Here is a 21261-nt window from a genome sequence, read left to right on the forward strand (position 1 = left end):
TTTCAGGAAAACCCAAAATACACACCAGCGCTCCAGGATTGGCTTCCTCGTTCACACACACACACACACACACACACACAGTCACACACACACACACAAACACACACAAATGCATGCACAGTCTGTCTGTCTTTCTGTCTGCCTCACAGACACACAAACATAAATTCTATGAAGGGTTTTTCTTTATATATCATCCCGGGAAAGCATCATTTGGATGCGAGTATATAGAAAACATTGAATTGGAAAATGCTTGTTTTCCTTTTGAGATGTGGTTAAAATCAGCGGTGAGAAGAAAACCCTTCATATCCAGTCGCACACACACGGGTTCAGTCGACTTTACCTCGACATATCGGAGCAGGGAAGTCCCAGACGGCCGTGTTTCCGGCGTTGGTGTTGCAGGTGAGCGTGGCGTGGCCGTCCAAGACGTAACCGGGGACACAGCTGTACCGCACTTGGTCCCCCACCGCGAAACGTCCACCACCACCCAGCACTGCTTTGGGCGGGACACCCGGGTTTCCACAGGATGTACTTTGAAGTTCTGCAGAGAAGGAGAGAGAGAGAGAATCAGACATGGATTTAGTTTCTTTTTTTTTTACATTTTTATGTTTTGGAATTAATTGGACTGTGCAATTCCTGCAGCTCGGCTGTCTCTTCACCAAATAATAAACCCGGCTCTTGCACAGTGATGTGTCTAATCCAGAGATTGCTCCGGAGCCTCATTCCACACGCTGCAAAACCAGGTTTCATGGTCCGAATCATCCTGTGACATATAGTCAACTCTATTGGTTGTTTTACATTTTTACACCAGGCACAGATACGGCCAGATCCGTACGCAGGGTCATTTCGTTTTTTTTCTTCTCTTTATAAAACATTATGCCACGAGTGATAGATCCATTTTGACTGCAATCCCAGTGACGCAGACTAAAGTCAGACAGAGCGAGAGAGGAAATGTAAAAGTGTTTTATGGTTAATCACATTACTCTTTCTAGATACATTTACAGTTCTGTGCCTAAGACAGAGGGTGTGTACAACTGTGCATAAACTGTAAACATCCGCATACACAACTACATAGACAGCGAGAGAGGCAGAGGGACAGAGAGAGAGAGAGAGAGAGAAAGAGAGAGAGAGTGAGAGAGAGAGAGGGGGGAGATAAGAGGTATTACAAGCCATAAACCAGGAAGTAGATGGGAGAACAGGGACCAACTCCGGTCTTATTGTTTGAACTTGATTGATACAACTATGAAACTGTTGAGACATATAGGGGTTTGGGGACAAGGGGAATAGACGGACATGGGTTGAGGGGGAGGGACGCACGGGAAAAGGAAGGGGAGGAGAAAGAAAAGCGAGAAGCAGAGGAGGCCCGACGAGACAAATGGAACTGTGAAACTACTGAGATGGAGGGAGTGAGGAAGGGCGGAAAAGAGAGAGTTGAAGTGGGAGAGGAGAGAAGGAGTCGAAAGAAGCAGGAGGACTATAAACTCAGTGTGCTCCCTAACGAGAGGCGGAGACAGGAAATCCTTTTCTTAAAATGTCACCGGAAACCCTGGGTTTTACTCCTATAGGCTCCACCCACATTACTATGTTTTCACCTCTGTACCTGTACTGACGAAGGTGACTCTGTGGACATGATGCATTCCTCAGTGAACTCACACAAACACAGTCCTCCGGTTTCTCTTCGGCTAACTCCTTATTATTAGCACCCAGTGGCGGCTGGTGACATTTTTTTGGGGGGGGGCGCACTTGGGCGGCGCGGTTTAAATAGCCCACCGCAATAAGAAAAAAAAAACTCCGGGGTGCTCCGGGGACCTCTGGTCCGGGACCGGGACGTCCCCGGGGACGTGCTCCTCCGGGACCGTCCCCGGGGAGGTGCTCCGGTGCTCCGGGAGGTGCTCCGGTCCCGGTCCCCGATCATTACAAGACCGAGGAGCACGTCCCCATGCACGTTAACATGTGGTTAAAAATTTCAGCTGATTATTACTGATCGATAAAACTACACACACGACACAGTAAACAACAATGATTCTATCTGTCCACTGTCTGTCCTCTACCTGTCTCACTCAGTGCTCCGGGACCGGAGCTGCACCTCCGTGCAGATTAAAAGTATCTGCTAACTATGCAGCTCCTGTAGATCAGTGATAAGGTCTCTGATTGGACAGTCCTGTCAGCATTAGGGATGGGTATCGTTTGGTTTTTATCCGATACCGGTTCCTAACCGATACTTTTAAAACGATACCGGTGCCTAAACGGTGCCTGAACCGATACTTTTTTCAAAAAAGTGCACAAAACGATGCTTGACTAAGAAAGACTTTTTTTATTGCCAAATATATTAACTGTTTAAAGTAGATTATAAATATAAATAAATACAAAACCCTTTTTAACTTAAAACTATGAATAACATACGAACTGTTAACAAAAGTTTACACTATACTTAAATAAATAAAAATAAATACAAAACACACACACTCTGACTCGTGACTCTGACTTCGGTGCCTGAGCCAAATGAAGACTGAGGGTCGCTTTTCAATCACTCGGAGACCCCCGTGTCTCCGCGGGGTTTCAGCCCCCCGCCTTCGACCCCCTAAAATGCGGTCGCTTTTATGAAACATTTCTCGGCGTGGTCTTCGTTCCTCCCGCCCCGAGCCTTTCCAAGCCGACCCAGTCACGGCGCACCGCCACGGAGGAAATGCGCCCGGCGGAGGGGAGAGGTCCCGCGAGGAGATCCTCCCCCCCCACCACCTGCACGGAAGCCCTGACGCACGCGGGGCGCGGGCAGCGCGGAGACAAGAGTCTGTCCACCGGCAGCCGCGGCCGACATCCGTGAAGGAAGGAGCGGAAGTGTGAGGAGGCGGGACGACCGGAGACCTCAGGCTTCGATTGGCTCAGGCACCGAAATGAGGCACCGAAATCTCCGTTGCATTTCGGTCCGGGTAGGTACCGGTTGTATTGGAACCGGTTCTCGGTACCCAACCCTAGTCAGCATGATGTATAAGAAACCCTTTCATTGGCTGTAGGCGCAAGTGAAGTGCGCCCATGGCTCGAACTGTCATCCGCCATTGAGAAGCTGTCCTTGCTCAAATGTTCCTGCCCCTTTTGTTGGCTTCCATAGACTTCCACTTGCCCGGCGCCCACAGGGAGGAGTGGCTTCTCTCTCAGTGATAATGAATGGCAAATATATTACCAAATATAATATATTAAGTGGTTTTTGACAGGGGCTTACGGTCTCCGGCACACATTTAACGCTTTAAAACAGTACATTTCTTATTAAATTATTTGATATATAATGTTTTTTGACATGTCATTTTTTATTTTATTTTTTTTCATCTCAAAATTGTAGGGTGGGCGGCGCCCCAGCGCCCTGTATGACGAACCGCAACTGTTTGCACCTATCTGGAATTCAACGAGGTCCACAGGACAAAGGATTGCAGATCATTTAAAAATAGATAAGAAAAACAGAACAGACAGAACTCAATATCAGAAATAACTTTCCCTCTAAATGACTCTTTTTGCAGACAAACAGAGCATCTGATGCACTTTAATTGGTTGAGACAAAGTTTAAAGGTGTTTTTTTAAGCGGCTCCATTAACCCGCCCAACTCACAGAGCATGGGCAGCACATAGGAGAGAGGAAAAATCGTTTAGCTAAAGTAATTTAATAACCCGCACTCCCTCCCTCCTTATCTCCACACAGTTGGAGAGAACACACACATGGACACTTGCACACTCATGCACACACACACACAGATCTAACTAGGGTCATCCATCACAGTGGAGACCCCCCCCCCCCCCCCCCCCCTCTGTGCTGGTATTCTGTGTGGATGTCAGGTTGGTCTGATGCTGCAACCTATCGATTTCACCAGTGTGGCCCTGCTCAGTGTCAGGATGTTTAGTGTTCAGCGTCCTATCAGACACACATTTACTTTCACACACTCAGTACATACACACACGTGTGGCTGGTTGTGTATTAAAAGGGGGGGGGGAGAAAACTTGGAAAGATAAAAAATTTAAATTGGTTGTTGGTTTTTTAACCTTTTCCCTCAGAAAGAAATGTAATTTAAAAACTTTTCCTGCATTTGTACACAAACTAACCTCTCGGATTAAGTTGAGAAAAACTACATTATTAAGATTGCATGTGCTATAAAAAACCCAAATCCATCAATGGCAAAAAATGATGAATATTAGAACAATTGCAATTTCATATTAAAACTTTGTGGAAAATGGCAGCAGGTGGCAGGTAACTTTGTCACCGTCAAGGTTAAACAAGGGAAAGCAATTTGTATAAATTAAATGGCCTTACAGTGACTCACAATATGATCTGGATAATTAAACCTTGTTACACAAAGTTAAACGTGAGGGATGGTGTTCTTCCCACAAGGTGTCTTCAAAGTGCAACCACCGCAACAAAGTACAAACAGTTTAGAGGAAGAGAATAACCTCACAAGAACTATGGGATTCCGGCGCTACCTGTTCTCTTAACATCACATGCTGGTGCAGTTGTAACCCAAGAACGATTAATCCAAACTTCAAAGGGCGGAATCATTTTAAGCGACATGATTTCGAATAACAAGCGTTTTTACTGCGCGACTCAGAAGGTGACTTTAGCTCCGACTTAAAAAGGGCTACTTTATTTGAGGAGAAGACCTCAGTGTGAGGCCGGCCCTCGGAGAACACTTGTGCCTCTCATTTACCCCGTTCGAGAAAATGAGAGATTAATCATAATAATGAAAGCACAGCGCAGAGCAGCTGGATGAAAGGAGAGATCATTACACACGTCCTCATATGTTAGAAAAGAGAATTCCTCCCAAACTGTGACGAAAAATGAAATTACTACAAAGTGGTCTGTAGGTTTAAAAGTCACCTTTTAACAGTTTAACATGATTGTTTAATCCATTTCGTTTGGTAACTGAACCAACTCAAAGGTTTTTCCGAAAGCTACATACTTCAACAAAAAGTAATTATTGGTACAGATAATACAAATGTAATTATTTGATTGCGAAAACAGGAAGTGGGTCAGCGCACCGCCTGAATGATTGATGGGGGAACATTTGCTCCACTTGCTCAGGTACCAGTCAGTCGGGGGTTCAAGGTGACACACATGCCAGGACTAAACCTCTTACAGGGGATTATGTCGGGATTATTTGTCTACCGCAGAACTCCTGGTTGCATCTTGATTTATTTGGTGCTATATCGAATGAAACCCAGACTCCCAACAATCAACAGAACAGAACAGAAAAGATCTTACGGACGATATGCGAAATCAAAAGAGGGTCCCAAAATGAAGAATTAAAGAGCTAGATGCGTCATTATAATGTGAACGTGTTCAATGGTCTGTATTTATTGCATTTGTAGTCACTCAAAGTGCTTTATGGAACAGATTTGGCTCTGAATAGAGGAGCCAGGGATCAAACCGACGGCCTTCTGCTGGTGGCTGACCCGCTCCAGCCTCTGTCCTCAACCACAATGCCCACAAAGAAGCGGAGGAACACACTCTGAAAGCTTTTGGTTGTGAGACACAGTGGAGGCAGCCAAGAAATCACATCTCCCTTTCAAGTAGAGTGTTGAATAAAATAAAAAAACAAAGATATGATCTGCGGCGGATTTTGTCTTCAAGACAGAATAATGAAACAACAAACAGGGTCAATACAAAGTGCAGGTTTACTGCTGCCAACACGTGTGACCTCTCCGCCGTTTAATTTCTACCGAGTGTCTTCCATCGCACTTTCATTCCACCTATCTCTGTTCCATCAACTTAATCTTTTCCATAACGTTCATAAACCCTCATTTCCCCTTTATTATCTTTCTCCCTTCTTTTAATCATCTGTTTCTTCTTTATTTTTCACATCTCTGATTCCCACATCCTCTGTTTTGCACCCCCTCCCTCAACGCCTCCGTCTGTCACACTCCACCCATCCCCTCCCTCCCGTTCCCTCGCTCCCACCTCCTCAACTGGAAAACTTTGATGGTGTGCCAGCTCCTCTTCTCCCCTGCACCACCCGTACCTCTACATCACCCCTCCTGTGCATCCCTTCATCCCTCCATTCGTTCTCTGCCTTGTTTATTGTGAACATCGCATAGTTTCATTACACTAGTTTATTCAGTAGCCAGCGGCAACACCACACTCATTTTCATGGTTTATTGCCGCCTGCCCTTTCTTATTTATTCTCTCTTACCCCTCACTTCTCCCACCTCTCCGCTCTCTCTTTATCTATCCATCTCTGCTCCTCCTTCCCATCTCTGTCTCTCCCTGGTTTACCATAACCATGATTTCGGTCTCAGTTGCTTCATTACAAGCTGCTGCTTTTATGGGCCATCTGTGGAACTATCTGCATTTGTCACAAACACTCGCAGACAAAAACACACATAAGGGCACACAAAGGCCCGAGTGCAGAGGAGAAGCAGGCACACAGCTCCACGCGCTCCATCCTGCACACCCACACACAGACGAGCACACAGGCTTTTATTTCTCCCCAGATAAGCAATCACAGCGGAGTCCAGGTACGGGGGGAGCGTGAGACGGAGAGGGGGAAGAAGTGAGGAGGCAGAAAAGAACTGAGTCGTGGGTAAAAAAAAGCGAGAGCAAGGCGCTAGAAACGGGAGAGAGCGCTGCCATGGTTTAAGAGTTTTAAGTGAGACGGATGACGCTGCAGACGGGAGGATTGGAGATGGGGGAAGACGGAGAGAGCGAGACAGAGGAGAAGACAAAAATGAGAAAGGGAGGCAAAGACAGAGAGGGATGATTCGACCAGTTTTGGGTGGGGGGATTTAACACCTCTGTCAGCAGGAACTTTTTATAAAAGATGAAGCGAGTTTTATACCAGAACAGATGCTGAACACTGGGAAATAAAAGTGCAGGATTTGTTACAAAAATCCGCTATTTACAGCTGAAAAATGATTTTCGGTTTCTCCCGGAAGATGTGAGGTTTATAAGAGCTGTAGCGGCGCGGAGGTCTGTAACAAACTGATATGTGTTCCGGGGCACTTAGATCTATAAAAGGTTTCACTGGGCTGTCAACTTCAGAGTCAGCTGCTTGTCACTTTGATTTATTCAACACTTTGACCAACTCTTTTTATAGACTTGTGAAGAACTCGTGTCATAAAACATTTTTTCAGCCTGTTAAGTTAATGAAACTTTACGGTGTGAGTTGTATATCATATTCGTGGCCGTGTGGCCTCCCAGTGACAAAACCAGGGGCAGAAAACACAGATTTAGTTTCACAATGACCTCAGTGTGTTTATAAGGCCATTACTATTCAGATCCCGCCTGTCCTTTCAGTTCATATAACAATATTTCAGGTACGACATTTTTTTTTCTCATTAACACTCAAAGTGTATTGTAATCTGTGTTTAAGGTCAGTCGGCTTCATAAAATAAAGCTTATATAATCTATATTTCATTGTTATGGCTTGATAAAAAAAGTCAAACACTTTTGTTCATCCACACGACGGAATATAAGCTTTTGCGTCTAAGGGTTTATTTTGGAGACCTTTTTTTCACACAGAAGTCAGACAAGTAGATATCTGATGTTAGATATGTCCTCATTTTATTTGAGCTCACCGTGTTCCCGGGCATGTGCACATAAAAATGTTAAAAAATTGTTTGGCAAAACGTGATTCGCAGTTTCTAGCTCGCAGTGATTTATTAACATCGCTCAATTAGAGGCCTCTGGACTTGCTGAAGATATATGTAAAGTAGAAAGAAGTACGTGAATAGAAAATATCTTCATTTTGGAAATATGACAACAAATATAAATAAGGTATAGCTAAAATACCGATAATACACACTGCAATGCACCCATGTATACATTACAATATTTGTTCAAAAGTACTTTTGGAAACTTATAGAAAAGTTCAGCTGAAGTGTAAAAAGTTATTTTGGAATTGGGAAATATTGAAATATCTTATTTGAAAAAATATATATCTATTATTATATTTCTGTGGCCATTTTGCTCAAATATTTTACAGTGGATTTTTTTAAACCCAAAAAATCCTTCCATGGTTAAAAAGTTGCTGCAGAGCTGTCAAGCAACCGTCATTCTTAAAAGGATTCAAGCAATTTCCTCAAATTCTTACTGTGACAGCTCAACAATCACGAGACGGATAATATGGACTTATTATACATGGGTGTGTTTTTTCAGTGAGGAAATATTAATGCTGAGATAAGATCTCCACCGTTTGAAGAGCGCGACACATCTTTAAACGCAAAAAACAGCATTGGCAGCATGAAATGTGAATTACCAAAAAAAGCGCTAAGAAAGACTGATGAATGTGTTACAACTAATGTGGAAGACATGTTTTTGAATTGCTTCCCTGTCAAATTAAGCAACTTTATGTCAATGCTGCCCAGATTGCAGCTCACACCAGCATAAAAAAGGTTTAGATTTAAAAGGTAGACTCAACCCAAGGTGAATGATCGGCATGAAGGAAAATGTTCCTGATTCCTTGAGTACGAGAAAGTGTCTTAGAAAGACGGCATCTGAAGGTTATTAGTTTTTCTAATGGTGTTTACTGATTTGATCACTTTTGTCTAACATTTGTTTGTTATTTCCCAAAATCTATCACACCTTTCTCCTGATAACTACAGCTAACCTTCTTAGGAATCACAACACATTAACTGCATCTTAACCATGCATTAGTTGCCGTTCACTGATGTTGTAGGAATATCTAAATGTTTACATTAACATTCAAAAAGGTAAAATGATGATTAAGAATTTGTCACGATTTTGGTTCATATTGTCTTTTATTAGAAATGAACAGGAATGACCTACACTCAATTATTAAGCACACATGCAACTCCCCTCAGAAACAGTTTCTGATGGGTGGCGGCTGATTGATGGTGTAATTATAAGTAATTGTGATTAATTATGAAGGGAAAAACGGACTAAGTGGCACCAGAAGGTGTGTGCCATGGAGAGAGAGAGATCGAGAGAGAGAGAGAGAGAGAGAGAGAGAGAGAGAGAGCAAAATGCCCATTGGATCATCTGCCAGCTCTTAACATCAATTAACACACACACACACACACACACACACACACACACACACACACACACACACACACACACGGTCAGTGTGAACAGTAATTATCTGTATTATAAGTGCCCACATCTTGCAGCTGGAGCCGGGTCGTGGTATTGAAGTCCCGTCGATACACGTGTTTGACCAATCCCAAGTGAGTATCAGCTGTTAATCATGACGTATCACCCTGGTTGTACAGCATGAAAGGACTTATGCATGTTTTAATTTAGTCCGGGTCCCATCTACTAACATGGAGGAGAGAGACCTATACTGCAAACAGCCACCAGGGGGACGATGAATATAAATTTGGCTTCACTTTAGGGAAGCTGACACGTCATCCATATTTATAAACAGTCTATGATACAGAGAGTGTAGAGAATCTTCTGCTGTAGCTTTTTGACAACTTTTTGGCAAAATTATCAGTGATGATGTTCAATCTCTTTTGGCAGATGAGACAAAATCGCCATCGAAACACCCAGAATGCACTGGTGTTCTAAAGTTACAGCATCAAAGGAAATGTATTTGGATTCTTGTTTTACTGCTGGTCGGGCTACAACTGATCTGACTTATCCCCTGTCAACTTTTTATGATACGTGTCGGCTCAAATATAAATCTTCCCGCGGACCACTCTGCATGCAGAATCATTTTGATCAATAATACTAATAAGCACAAACTTTAATGCAGCAGAGTGCATGGAGCGGTCGCTCTCTAAAGTGCAGTTCAGGAGGTATAAACTTTAATACGATGGAAACACTCAACGGGAGGGAACCCGGGCGTCGGTATGCCGTTTAATGAGACAAGACAATAACCCTGTCCAACACAATTACCCCAATTTTTGTGTCGAGAATATCCATCCATGAGCGTTATTTGAAAAGATGCACTTCCCAGGCTCGCAATTTCCCCCCTATGTAATTGAATGAGCAGATAACGCCATTAGTCTGGCTGCTCACAAAGAAACACGAGGATGTCAATTATAAGCCCTTTACCTCCACTTCACCGGTGTGTGCACACACTAGTGCCCGTGTGTGCATGTCATTGCCAGTGTGCACAAACTGGCAAGTGTGTGTTTTTGTGTGTGTAGCTCCTTGATGCAGTGATCGATGTTTCTCTGAGGGCTCGTTCAATAAACCATTAGATTCTCCCCTAAATACATCCTGCCAACAGAACTTCATTACAACCAAACACATACATATGAAGAAAAAACAGACAAAAATACCACATCTAAATCCTTCCATACTAATTGTTCTGTCTCAGCTCTATTCATCTGCCTCCTGTCATACTCCACCCGCCCACCAGACGTCCCCAGACTTTTAACCTGTCTCTCTTTTTCCTTACCTGCTCAGGGTTTATTACCTTTTATTTTAATATTTTATTAATCTCTGTTGTGTGATCTTTGTCTGTTGGCCATACTAGCCCTCCTCTATTCAACAGAGGGCAGGGCTCAGCTCCTACACAGACACACACACACACACACACACTCACTCACACACACACACATTCTCACACACACACACACACACACACACACACACACACACACACACACACACACACACACACACACACACACACACACACACACACTCACACTCACACACAAACCAGGTCCTAATGGATTAATATACTAAATTAACTTCATTGCACCAGCCTGCCTCTGTGTGTGTCTGTGTGTGTGTCTGTGTGTGTGTGTGTGTGTGTGTGTGTCTGTCTGTCTGTCTACGCTTGGGTCTTCCCAGCTCTGTGTTTACAGGTCTGTGGCCTTGATTGAACAAGATCATGGTTTCGCTTGTTTAACCCGAACTGTTGTTGTGTTCAATCTACAGCAGGACACTAAACGCTGTCGTCTGATCTGACCTGAAAGGATCGACTCTGTCTTCCTGAAGTCCAGAAAAAATCAGCCCCATCGGACTTGATCAAACAAAATGGAAAAGTGCACAATTCAGTCATGTTTTTCTTTTGCTATTAAATTGGCTGCGTCTGTAGGAACTAGTGACGTCAATGAGTACAGAGGGGAATGTTTGCCTATTACAATTGTAAGTTTCATCCTAACAAGACAGCTGCAAAATATTGACAATACAATATATCGTCATCCTGACTCATGAGATACAATTAGCGGTATGCTGGCACCAAATAGATGTTTAGTTATACTTAAATATAGATTGGACCATTTTATTTGCCAGTTTATGTGGAAATTGGTCAAGTTACGATGTGTTTGTTAAAGAGTAAAGAGGCACTAAGATAAAACGTTATGTTTGTGTCTGTGAAACTGAAACTAAATAGCAGTGAATAAATATAAACACGTCCTGCACTTTACCTCTTCAGGGGCATTTTGTCGTCTTCTTCTTCAGGTCGGAAATATATCATGATCTATCGTCACATGATCGTCTCAGAATCACTTTATCGTGACATCATCGTATCGCGAGTTATCCTCCGACTCCCATCTGCTTCCATTTTCTCTGTGCCCAACACTGCCGTTATTAACTTCACTACATTTTAAGAAACAGCTGACGAAGCAGATCTTTGCTATCTCCACATTTTACACCTAAAGTGGTGAAGCTAATACACACGTTTTCTCAATGTACAACAGTAAGCTTGTTTGTATTCTTAAAAGACAGTACAGGCTGCATTGATTTAAGTCTGAGTCTTGATCTCTCTCTCTCTCTCTCTCTCTCTCTCTCTCTCTCTCTCTCTCTCTCTCTCTCTCTCTCTCTCTCTCTCTCTAACTGACCCTTCCCTTCTCCGCCTCACACATCCATCTTGCCCTCCCAGCCACTCTCCCCCTCTTATCTCTCCTCACAGCCACCCCTCTCCTCACTATTAATTAAAAGAGTGTGTGTGTGTGTGTGTGTGTGTGTGTGTGTGTGTGTGTGTGTGTGTGTGTGTGTGCAGTCGCGTGCTTTCACGTTTGTGTGTGCACATCAGGCCTCAGTATTAATTAAAGGTGTGAATGCTAATTGGTCAGATCAATAACGGGACGTTGGGCCTCAGGGGCCATCAGCCAATAGGAAATCATTACATGTCTGACATCACTGTCACTCTGCCCTGCACTGTGACACATGCACACACACACACACACACAAACACACACACTGATTTGCACTCACACTCACACTACTGTCATCTGGAGACACAGGTTCACCTCGAAGGTGAGAGTGAGAGAGTTGAGAAGCAAGAGCAGGTTTTCAAAACCCAGCTGGTGCAATAGATAGAAACTTACTGTATGTGCCCAAAACTAGATCAATATTCATTAAGGAGAGAACAAGAAAGAGAGAAGGAGGGAGTGAGAGAGGGGGGACTCGGAAAAGAATCAGATGCCATAGTTAGCACTGCACAGTAGAGTGTCCTATCAGAAGGCCTTTCTGTGCTGATGAATACCAGAGTATTCTTCTTGCTCTCACCACATACTCTTTTTAAAGCTTCTCATTTGTTTCTCAATCTAACTTTGTCTAACTAGCAGCTTTTGTCAGTGCGATATTCAATCAGAGAGATAAGAGCGTTGAAACTTTGACTGTGACCTCAGAGAAGGGGAGGAAATAGAAAAGGAGAGAAGAGAAGACGTGTTTGATAAAGAGTTTGCTGGCGGTCCGCCCAATTTGCCGTTTGAAACCCACCCACTGAGGCCTCACCATCATGCCACAGCAAACCTCCAGGGCCACTTAGGCACCATTATAAATTTCAGAATGAAAACTGTAGTCAACAAGTAAACATGAACTAACGCACCAAATATGTCTTCGCATTTCTCTCTATGTGTGTTTCAAAGGATGTAAAAACAAAGGAAATAACTCTATAATGAAGGACACAACGCCAGAAAGAGCTGTATTAAATTTAGTTTTTTTTTCTATCTAATCTATTGGACTATGCTGCTATCAAATGTGTTATTGATTCATGATCTCCAGAAGATAATTATTTCATTGATTAGTGGTGGGTTGGCCTTCCCATTAGTGCAACTGTCAGGTCAACATGCACAGAAGAAGACATACAAATAAACAGAAATGCATAGACTTCCATAAAGTGACAACAAACCCTCAACACTATCTCTGTCTGCAAGATAATCTCCTCGCCTTTATTACGTTGATATTGTTAATAGTGCTATCTGACATTTAGTATTATACATTTATCGAACATTTCTGATTCCAGGGGTCATAAGTTGGGCTCTCTCACCATCAGACCGGCCATTTGCTTGTCTTTGAATAAACTGATGGAGGAACCCTAACCCTATGTGCAGTCAAAGCCGTAAAGTAGTGTATGAAACATTAACCACTAACCCATGTCCAGATTAAAGCCTGTAGACAGTCCTTGTCACTTATAGCAGCACAGTCAAGGCCGAGCCCAGCCACACACACACACACACACACACACACACACACACACACACACACACACACACACACACACACACACACACACACACACCGGCAGGTTTAGTGAAGGGCCTTTGATGGATGAACTGATGGAAGCCATACCCACAGACAGATGGATGGACTGACAGTTGGACAGATTGACACACAGGGAGGGAGGTGCGGGAAACAGGAAGCAGCCACATGGTTAAACACGCTGGGATATAACTAGACAACCTGACAAGGAGTTGGTGGAGCTGACTGGTGTTAATACTGGCTGGGAGAATGCGGGGGGGCTGGAGACAGGTGTGTGAGTGGGCGGGGACCCTCCGCTCAGAGAATCGGGAACAGGAGACGGACGAGCAGGTGGATGTGACAGTCAGGTGACTTAGGATGGGGAGGACTGAGGACATCTGGTGGGCGGATGGAGAGAGGCAGGGGGCCAAATTAAACAGGAAATGGGAAAAGTATTGACGGGGATGGGGGGGCGAGAGGACGGAAGAAAAGAGCCCAGAGACGAGTTGTGACAATGTGAGTTAGTGTGTCCCAAATAAGTGACAACTTCAGGGATAGTCTTGTGTATATTGAATATTGTTCTCGAAACAGACTGGGTCGTTTTCGTGTTTGTGTGTGTGTGTGTGTGTGTGGTTGTGTGTGTGTGTATATATGTGTGTGAGTCTGTCAGAGAGAAAGATAAAGTAAAAGAGAGAAGAAGATCACTCTGTGCTGATAACATCTGTGTGTGTGTGTGTGTGTGTGTGTGTGTGTGTGTGTGTGTGTGTGTGTGTGTGTGTGTGTGTGTGTGTCTGTATGTGTATGTGTGCGTGTGCTTGCCCAGTTGAGGTAAGCTAGCTAGCTTCGTGGGTGTGACTGCCAGCATGTGTGTGATATCTAATAGCTGTGGCTACTGTAGCGTGACTTATTAAATTGAACATCAAGAGACCTCCTGTAAAGCTGACTGACAGATCCCAACACACACACACGCACACACACACACACACACACAGACACACACACACACACTCTTAAAGCTGCACAGCTCACCTTCAATGTAAAACTAACCAACCAACACAGACACAGCAGAGGGAACCATCCTCCATATAAGGAAATAGAAAGTAAATGAAGACGTAGATGCTGTTTCTTTTATTAAACCACATCTCGTTCCTGTTGACAAAGTAATGGTTGAAGAGCAAACTCAGGTAAATAGGTCATCACCACATCAACAGGCGCCACAACAAAAACAACAGGCTTGTTTTCTCAGCGATGCCACTCTCAATTATGAACGCTGAGTAAAATCACCACTCATGACCATAAATGAGCTACTTCCTCTTTGTTTGCGATAAGAGGATAAACACCCACGAACAATTGTTTTTTTTATTTGGCCTTCAAATCCAATCTTGTTGAAGTGATATCACAATATTCCGTGTGGTGGAAGCCTTTCTGCTGAAGCACACTCCAGGACACAAGCAGCTGGGTTTTGTCCTGTTCTTTCAACTTGCTTCCATCTTAATCCTTTTAATCCTGTTCTCCTTTCATCTCTATCCTCACCCTCATCTCTTCAATGGCCTTTCTGCCTATCTGTGCAGCACAGCCGGACATCAACAAGTGTTTCCTCTGCGCAATTTATTTCACATGACGTTATCATGACGTAAAAGTTATTTTATTGACATGTATGTTCTTTTTGTGCTATAGAGAGCTAACTGCACGTCAAAATCTGGCATCAAGATAAAACTAACCCCCAAAGATTTATATAAAGGCTGTTGCTGTAGTTGTACACTGTATTTTCCTTTAATCATTGAAATCAAAAGTACCCGTGCGGGTCGGTCACAAACGACAGGCTCAATGGTTTGATCCCCAGTTCCCCCAGTTCCCCCAGTCTGCAAGCCCGAAGTCCTTGGGCAAAACACTTAAACCATAAATTGCCCCTGAACTGTGAATGCAACAGAGTGTGGACACCTGACCTCAGGCCAATGGGACTCGGGTTCAGACACACATTTGCAAATGATATTCAATGTCGGGCATATTGGCTACTTCAACCGCTATTTGGTGACAACATTGGGCTCAGTTCAGGTTCGGACACAAACGATTCCCACAAAAACAAGCAGCCTCCTTTACTTTTCTTTTGGACTTGGAAAAACAATTGCAGCCCAAGCAGCACTCTAGTATCTCAACACTGTGTGAAAGGGGGAATGTGATTTGGACTGTATGGTGCCGAGTGGACTTCAGCTTTAAAGCCATCAAATCCATTCATCACTAAACCTGTGGAAGGCATTAAAATAGTGCAGCTTGTGCTCGGCTGTCTCACTTTCTATTTTTGCATTCAACAATGTCAATTAAAAACATAGGAACTGCAAAATAAAGACGATAATTCAACTGAAAAGAACAAATTAAACTGACGAGAATCCCAAATGAAAGAAGCGACAGGTTCTGTACAAGGTCTAATGTTGAATACAGTAGGTGATCCTTCATGTTGATGAAAAGTGTGAGAAGTGCTCTCAAAAAGAGAAGAGAAGTGGAAAACTAGTTATATTAGGAAGATGCAGCAACCCTGTTTTGTTAAGGATAAGGTCGGTAGCCTGGTTATTGTAGCTTACATTAACATATTCACTATGAATAAACTTTTCTAAGCCTCTTGACTCCCAGCTGCATCAAACGTGCACACATTTTAAAAGGGAGAAACCCAGAAACCCAATGAATCAGTTGTTCTCGAAACAAAGCGCATATAGAGCTTTGTTTCGAGCTTCCCAACGTCACACTGCAGTTTGCCTTCCTCCGAGACAGCAGTTAAGATATTAGAAGCAGCAGGGAAGTGAGGAAACTAAATCCGCTGATCGAAAGCCGAGCACAAGGGCTGGAAAAAACAGCACTGATAGTCATTTTAACAATTAATTAGAAAATTAAAAATAGAGAGAAACACCCCGTGGAATGCCCTTAAATAATGGAATCTGCTGATGAGACGCAGCCTATTCTGTCGATGTTCCTTATCACGTTTGAGAGGATGGCGATACATTTGGTGAGAATCCTCCCGGAGTTGCTCCCAGTATTGAGGGATACATTTGTCTAAATGCTGCCTCCGAGTGCTGTTTGATGCACGGCGTCAGAAACTGCCGCGTCAGCATGACCCTGCTCATTTTCTGGTTATGCTAATCAAGTGACATTCCTTCCTGCTTGGCAGGAGGAGCTGATTGGATGGGCTGAGGTGGTGACCCTGAAGGGAGGCCGTTTGATTGGTTGGCTGATATAAAGCTGAATAATGGACTGACATTGGCCAGAAGGCTGTATTATTACCACCCCACTCCCATACACACAAACTAACACACACACACACACACACACACACACACACACACACACACACACACACACACACACACTACTGCAGCAGATCAGCACACTCCTACACACTGATAAAAACTGTGGACCGGGATAGCCTGTATTTTAGTCAGGTGGCTAGTGTACGTCTGACAGACCTGAATATCAAATCAATAAATCACTTGATGTAAGTTCTATCCTGTCTTGGCACAGATGGGTTTGGAAACTGTTCCCGAGATTTACGTCATAAATATATTTATATCATTAAAAAATGAGGTCGATCCACTTTACACTTTACTGTAATTACATTATCCAGACATTATAAGACCGATGGCTACTTTTTGGACAATCTTCAGTGCTAGACACCTTTCCCTTCCAGGCTATAAAACATTAAGCAGCTTCCAAATATAAATCTGCCACTGAATTAGTGCATTTTACCCACGAAGTTGTCATTTTGTTGGACTTTTTATACATGAGGCCCCTACAGTATCTAAGATGCTTAGACATTTGGCAGCCATTCGTCCGTACATCAGACGGATGCATTCAGAAGACGCTGACTTCAGTGCAGGCCTGAAACTGAGGGATTTGGCAGCTAATTTGCACCATAACACTGTGGAATTATATAGGATCCAGAGAATGAGCTAATGTGTATTGGTTGTATTTAGCACTTTCTGCAAAGCACTAAACAACTAACTCTGTTGTTGGACTTGCATCCTCCATAATGTTAAAGTAGTAACTTGGACAGTTTTAGTGTCACTTATCTTAAGCTTACAAAGGTTTGACAGGCAACTAAGAAAAACGATTTGCCAGGATCGGATTTTCCAAGGTACATTTTTAGATTCCTTATTTTTCATCTTAGAAAACAGGAGAAAAATAAAAACCCAGCCCCAGAAAACTCACCATGCTCTCGTGCACACAAATAACAGGTAGACACAGACTCCTCCCTGCCTGCAAACAACACTAAAGACTTTATATTTTATTGTGATGGTCCACAGGCCCACCGATTCACTGAGCCTGAAAAAAAACATAATCACCTGTTTTCACAGATGAAAATATATAAATAAATCAACAAAATAATTTCTCAGTTGCCTTCCAAGTCGTGCTTACAAAGCAGAACCTTTGAAAAAACAAAAATCAATACGACTATAAAATAAAATATTAAAAATAGCGCCCTTCCACCGCTCGTATGATGAGATACATTTCTGAGTCACGGCCCCGTCACAGTCACTTTTTTTAGATAATCTGCGGCTTATTTTAGTCTCTGGTGACTTGCAGATGTTTGAATAAAACAGATAGGAAAAACTTTTGTGACATTTAGGATTTCTCAGGAGATAAAGACTCAAAAAACACACATTTCCTGTTGCGAATTCTGTTTGAAACAATCTGCTCCTCTCATCTGCTTTCACAGTGTGTGTGTGTGTGTGTGTGTGTGTGTGTGTGTGCGTGTGTGTGTGTGCGTGTGTGTGTGTGTGTGTGCGTGTGTGTGTGTGTGTGTGTGTGTGTGTGTGTGTGTGTTTAATTGTTTAGATTGACGCTCTTTCGTTGACATTTCAGCAGAGCGGGCTTCACAATACAGCATCGACCAGTACTGGATTTTTGGGGCAGATGCCATTGCTGATTTTAGGTACAGACTTTAACAGCTCGCAGTGAGGACGTGATTTAAAAGTTTCTGAATCAATTAAGCTTCTTCTTCTGCACTGAGTTCTGTATAAAAATATTTTGTATTGGTGTGTATTGGACGTCATATGTGCCTATACTGCTCCCAGTGCAGATTCATTCATTTCTCATTATGCTGCATGTTCCACTTCTATCTTTCTCCCTGTTCCTCTCCTCTCAAATCTCAGATACTTCACACATGCCTGTTACATACACACGGGAACAAGTAGGACACATGCATATACATTATACACAGACGTAGGCACGTACACACAGACACACACATGCCCACTCACCACTCTCCAGGAATGTGCAACCACTTTTCTCCGGGGACGCCACTGACATATTCCTTCTCATTTTAAATGTATGAACCGAGCCACAGCTGCATGTGTGTAGGCACACACACACAGATATGGTTCTGTGTACTACTAAGTGCATTGTGGGTGCTAAATATGTGTAGTGAGCTCAGTGCAAAAAGATGCACAGAGAAATAAATCAAGATACAGAGAATAAAGCAGGTAGTTGTGTGTAAAGTACGTTTGTGACTTGGCTGCGACTAGAGTCTGTATTTCATCACTGCAGTTGAATTCTTTGAAGTCGAAGCATAAAAGGAACATAATTCTTAAACCTTCTTTACATTGCAAAATAAAGAATAGTGATAGTATGTAATTAACTTATATGAGTAGTCAATCTTCTCTGATAGAAACTGACAATGAACACATTCAATGACTTAACTGAAAGAAAGATAGAATGACCGAAAACTGAAAAAAGAAAAAAGAAAGACGAGTGGATATTGTCAGTCTCCTCAGGTCTCTTTGATAAAGATCAGATCTAAGCTGCAGCTAGCGCACACACACACACACACACTAATGCATGCACACGCACAAAGAGAAAGAGAGAGAGATAGATAGAGAGAAAGAGAGAGAGAGAGAGAGAGAGACAGAGAGAGAGAGAGAGAGAGTTGCAATCGCCATGACTTCAGAGGACATTGCATTGACTTGCATAAATTTCCTGGAAACTTACTCTGACCTTTTCCCTTCAGCTTAAAACTCTTCCAATGTAATGATATATGTTTAGCAGACATTCTTTTTTGTCCCCATAAGGAAAAACACTAGGTCCCCACAACATGACTAATACAGAGACAAAACACACACACTTCACTCTTGTGGCGCTATTTCAACAATCTAAGCCCATGATCTAAAGCACATGGCACAAATGCATTTATAAAGTCCAAATCCACTTGTGTAAGTTTAATGGCTGAAGGTTGCTGTGACAGGTGCATGGCTCAGGAGTGTAGTCCTCAGTCTTATATCAAATCATCCGTGTGTTTTGGGCGCAAAATTCAATAAACCAATCGGATTGGCAGCTTTCAGAAGCCAGGTAAGACTGCTGTTATAACCTCAGGTTAGCCTGGATGTAAGAGAGACTGTATACAAGCGCTGTACATCTATCTATGTAAGTGCATATTACTTTCTCGATAATGAACCCTTAGATTAATTATTAAATATTAGATGATATATAAAGTTCATGTAATTGACTTCAGAACAGGTTTGTGATGATATCGCTTTCCACTGCCTCAAATTAGCCAATAATACACCTGACCACACCTCATTTTAACACCTCAACGCTCGAGGACGGGAGCTCAGAAGAGAACGAGCACACTGAGATCACGTTCAAGTTAAAAATAGCCGATTTAACGTCTGTCTTTAAATATGGATGCAAATGCAACTGCATGGTTTCCACTGGAACTTTGATCTTTAGCTGCACCGTCTTTCAGAGTTCATTTCCACATGGTGTTGACTAAATGAAGCCATTTCCAGTCTACGCAGTCTCTGCATGCAGCAGTCGGATCTCACCCGGTGTGTGTGTGTGTGTGTGTGTGTGTGTGTGTGTGTGTGTGTGTGTGTGTGTGTGTGTGTGTGTGTGTGTGTGTGTGTGTGTTCTCTGTCGTGACTTCAAAAGATTCAGCCAAGAGATGGAAAGATTTGGTGCAAGAGATGAAAAATTTAGGAAACCTTTCTTCATGAAAGATGCTGATGTTCACTGAATTCTAATGTGGAATACAATCAAGCCACATTGTTTCGAGCTCCTCACACCTAATTGATGCTGTTGCACCAAATTGTGTCAACAGAGTCGTTGGTGGCCACATTGCGGGAGGCAGGGGAGCAATAACCTCACAGGAAACTGCTCGGAATTGTGCATAAAATAATACAAACAGTGTTATTGCATATATCTGCCCACTAATAGAGTTCTCATGCATTTCAATGTGGCAAAGGAAAAAAAGCTGAATAATTAAAACTAGAAGATAAACTAAATATCAGAAGTGTGCGTCTCATTTTCATAATTTGTATGTATTATTTTCGCATTCAATGGCAAGTGTTAAAAACAATAGTCTCTGTGTTTACTGAGGTTTTCAACTGGGTGAGGTTTGTTTTTGTTTACTCTCCAGTGCCTTTTCGAAAGCAGAGAACAATCAGCTTTACTCGGTTTTTGCGACTTTGAGGAAAAAGTTGGTCCAAAGTGAGCGTTGGCCTCCTGAAAACTTTGGATTTCAGACTGAATTTGTTTTGATCAAATGCAGCACACTATTTAGAGATTCAATAGTGCCTCTAAAATATAATCGTATAGTTTAATTTTAACGGGAGGTTTGGAAAAACACAATAATCCATCAGCGTCTGCAGATCTGTCATAAAATCTCTTTAAAACTCTGCATCTTTTAAATAATGTGTGAGGCAAACTCAGCACACAATTAAATGTCCTTAAGGTAAACAGACAGTAACGTTAAAAGGACAGAGAATGTGACTTGGTCAGAGAGATAAGAAACATGTTAAAAAGCTCGTCTGTAATCCACTGTTACACTGACCAACATGATTATGTAATTAACTGTAACTCCTTCATCTGTCGCTGCCGTGAATTTACAGATACACATCATGTGACCTCTGAGTGAAG

At 42.8% G+C, this 21261-nt stretch overlaps 1 protein-coding gene across 1 annotated transcript in view; it reads right to left on the reverse strand.

The window, feature by feature from the left end:
- LOC133026467 (CUB and sushi domain-containing protein 3-like) overlaps positions 1 to 21261 on the reverse strand; it is a 313843-nt gene that overhangs the window by 183593 nt on the left and 108989 nt on the right. The window contains exon 4 of the mRNA XM_061093362.1: positions 341 to 538. Within this exon, the coding sequence (XP_060949345.1) occupies positions 341 to 538 (198 nt within the window). The remainder of the gene's footprint in view (positions 1 to 340; positions 539 to 21261) is intronic.

The sequence above is a fragment of the Limanda limanda genome, chromosome 19 (genome assembly GCF_963576545.1).
Source record: "Limanda limanda chromosome 19, fLimLim1.1, whole genome shotgun sequence".
Classification (NCBI taxonomy): Eukaryota; Metazoa; Chordata; class Actinopteri; order Pleuronectiformes; family Pleuronectidae; genus Limanda; species Limanda limanda.